The following is a 1,695-nucleotide window of genomic DNA, read 5'->3' on the forward strand; positions in this document are numbered from 1 at the left end:
ATTCTATTCATATTCCTTCTAACTTTTCAGCAAAGTAAACAACATAGTAGGAATTTAATTCCTCATATAATTTAATTCCCAAATAAATTAGTAAACAAATTAATGGAATTCTAGAACTTGATTCCGTGGAACTTAATTCACTTTTTCTTGGAATTTATTTCCTATTCTTTCAACACTGATTAGAAATGCGCCCTTATACTCTTCAAGATGTACCTCTTCCCACATCATAGATAACTGGATGTGGTACAAAAGCAATATTTCAATTACCCAAAAGAAAAGAAAAATGAATGGTTCTTAAAACATAGCTAACTTAATTTAGAAATGATAAAGGGAGTTGTCTAATGATACAAAATGGCACAGCGCTTTTGATTCCTTGAACAACCCCTCACTTGGTTTTACACTGTTCTCGTCAAAGGTCGATCTCCAACGACATCTTGGATCAATTATTCCACGTAAATTCAGCATACAATCCATATTCCAATAACAGGGCAATAAGATTTCAACAACAATCATAGATTAACTTCCACATAACATGCATTTTTACCTACATAAGATCAACAAAATGAGTCCGATAGAATCACCTGAAAAGACATCATCACCATCAATTATTCCACAGAAAATTTTAATACACAATCAACATTCCGATGTTTGAATAACTTAGTTATCAAAATTCAATGACAATAGATTATTAAGTAAAACTCATTTGAAGCAAAATCACCTCGCATAAAAATCATTGCTTGACATACTCCAAGTACCACTTGTAGGTATCCACAAGGCCCTCCTTGAGCGAGATCTTCGGCGTCCACCCCAACCCCACCAACTTCGAGCTATCCATGAGCTTCCTCGGGGTCCCGTCGGGCTTGGATCGGTCCCAAACAAGCTCACCCTCAAACCCCACAACCTCCTTAACCAACTCAGCCAACTCCTTAATAGTCACCTCCTTCCCACTCCCAACATTCACATGGTCCAAACCACTATACTCCTCCATCAAAAACACACAAGCATCAGCCAAATCATCCACGTGCAAGAACTCCCTCAACGGGCTCCCACTCCCCCAAACGACAACCTCCTTGTCCCCCCTCACTTTCGCCTCGTGAAACCGCCTCATCAGGGCGGGCAAAACGTGAGAATTCTCCGGGTGAAAGTTGTCGTTTTGTCCGTACAGATTGGTGGGCATTGCGGAAATCGCATCCCAGTTGTACTGGATCCGGTAAGCCTGGCACATCTTGATCCCGGCGATCTTCGCCACGGCGTACCACTCGTTGGTGGGCTCTAATGGGCCGGTGAGGAGGGCCTGCTCGGGGATGGGCTGGGGGGCGAATTTGGGGTAAATGCAGGACGAGCCCAGGAAGAGGAGCTTCCTGACGCCGTGGCGGTAGGAGGAGTCGATGACGTTGGTCTGGATTTGGAGGTTGACGGCGATGAAGTCGGCGGGGTAGGTGTTGTTGGCGTGGATTCCGCCGACTTTTGCGGCGGAGAGGAACACGAATTGTGGCTTCTCGGCGGCGAAGAACAATTCGACGTCGTTTTGGCGGGTGAGGTCGAGCTCCGCGTGGGTGCGGAGGACAAGGTTGGTGAAGCCTAGGGATTCGAGCTTCCGTACGATTGCGGAGCCGACCAGCCCGCGGTGCCCCGCGACGAAGATCTTCGCCGATTTATCGGAGAGGAACGAGGTTGAACCGGTTTCTGTGCACA

General features: G+C 46.1%; 1 protein-coding gene across 1 annotated transcript; it reads right to left on the reverse strand.

The window, feature by feature from the left end:
- Positions 1-342: 342 nt before the first annotated feature.
- On the reverse strand, positions 343-1,690 carry LOC112095223 (putative GDP-L-fucose synthase 2; the record flags this gene model as incomplete). The annotated part of the gene is made up of 2 exons (XM_024176899.1): positions 343-581; positions 719-1,690. A coding segment is annotated over one exon (960 nt), but the record flags the coding sequence as incomplete, so codon positions are not given.
- Positions 1,691-1,695: the final 5 nt, after the last annotated feature.

The sequence above is a fragment of the Morus notabilis genome, unplaced genomic scaffold (genome assembly GCF_000414095.1).
Source record: "Morus notabilis unplaced genomic scaffold, ASM41409v2 C11432905, whole genome shotgun sequence".
NCBI classification, from domain to species: Eukaryota; Viridiplantae; Streptophyta; class Magnoliopsida; order Rosales; family Moraceae; genus Morus; species Morus notabilis.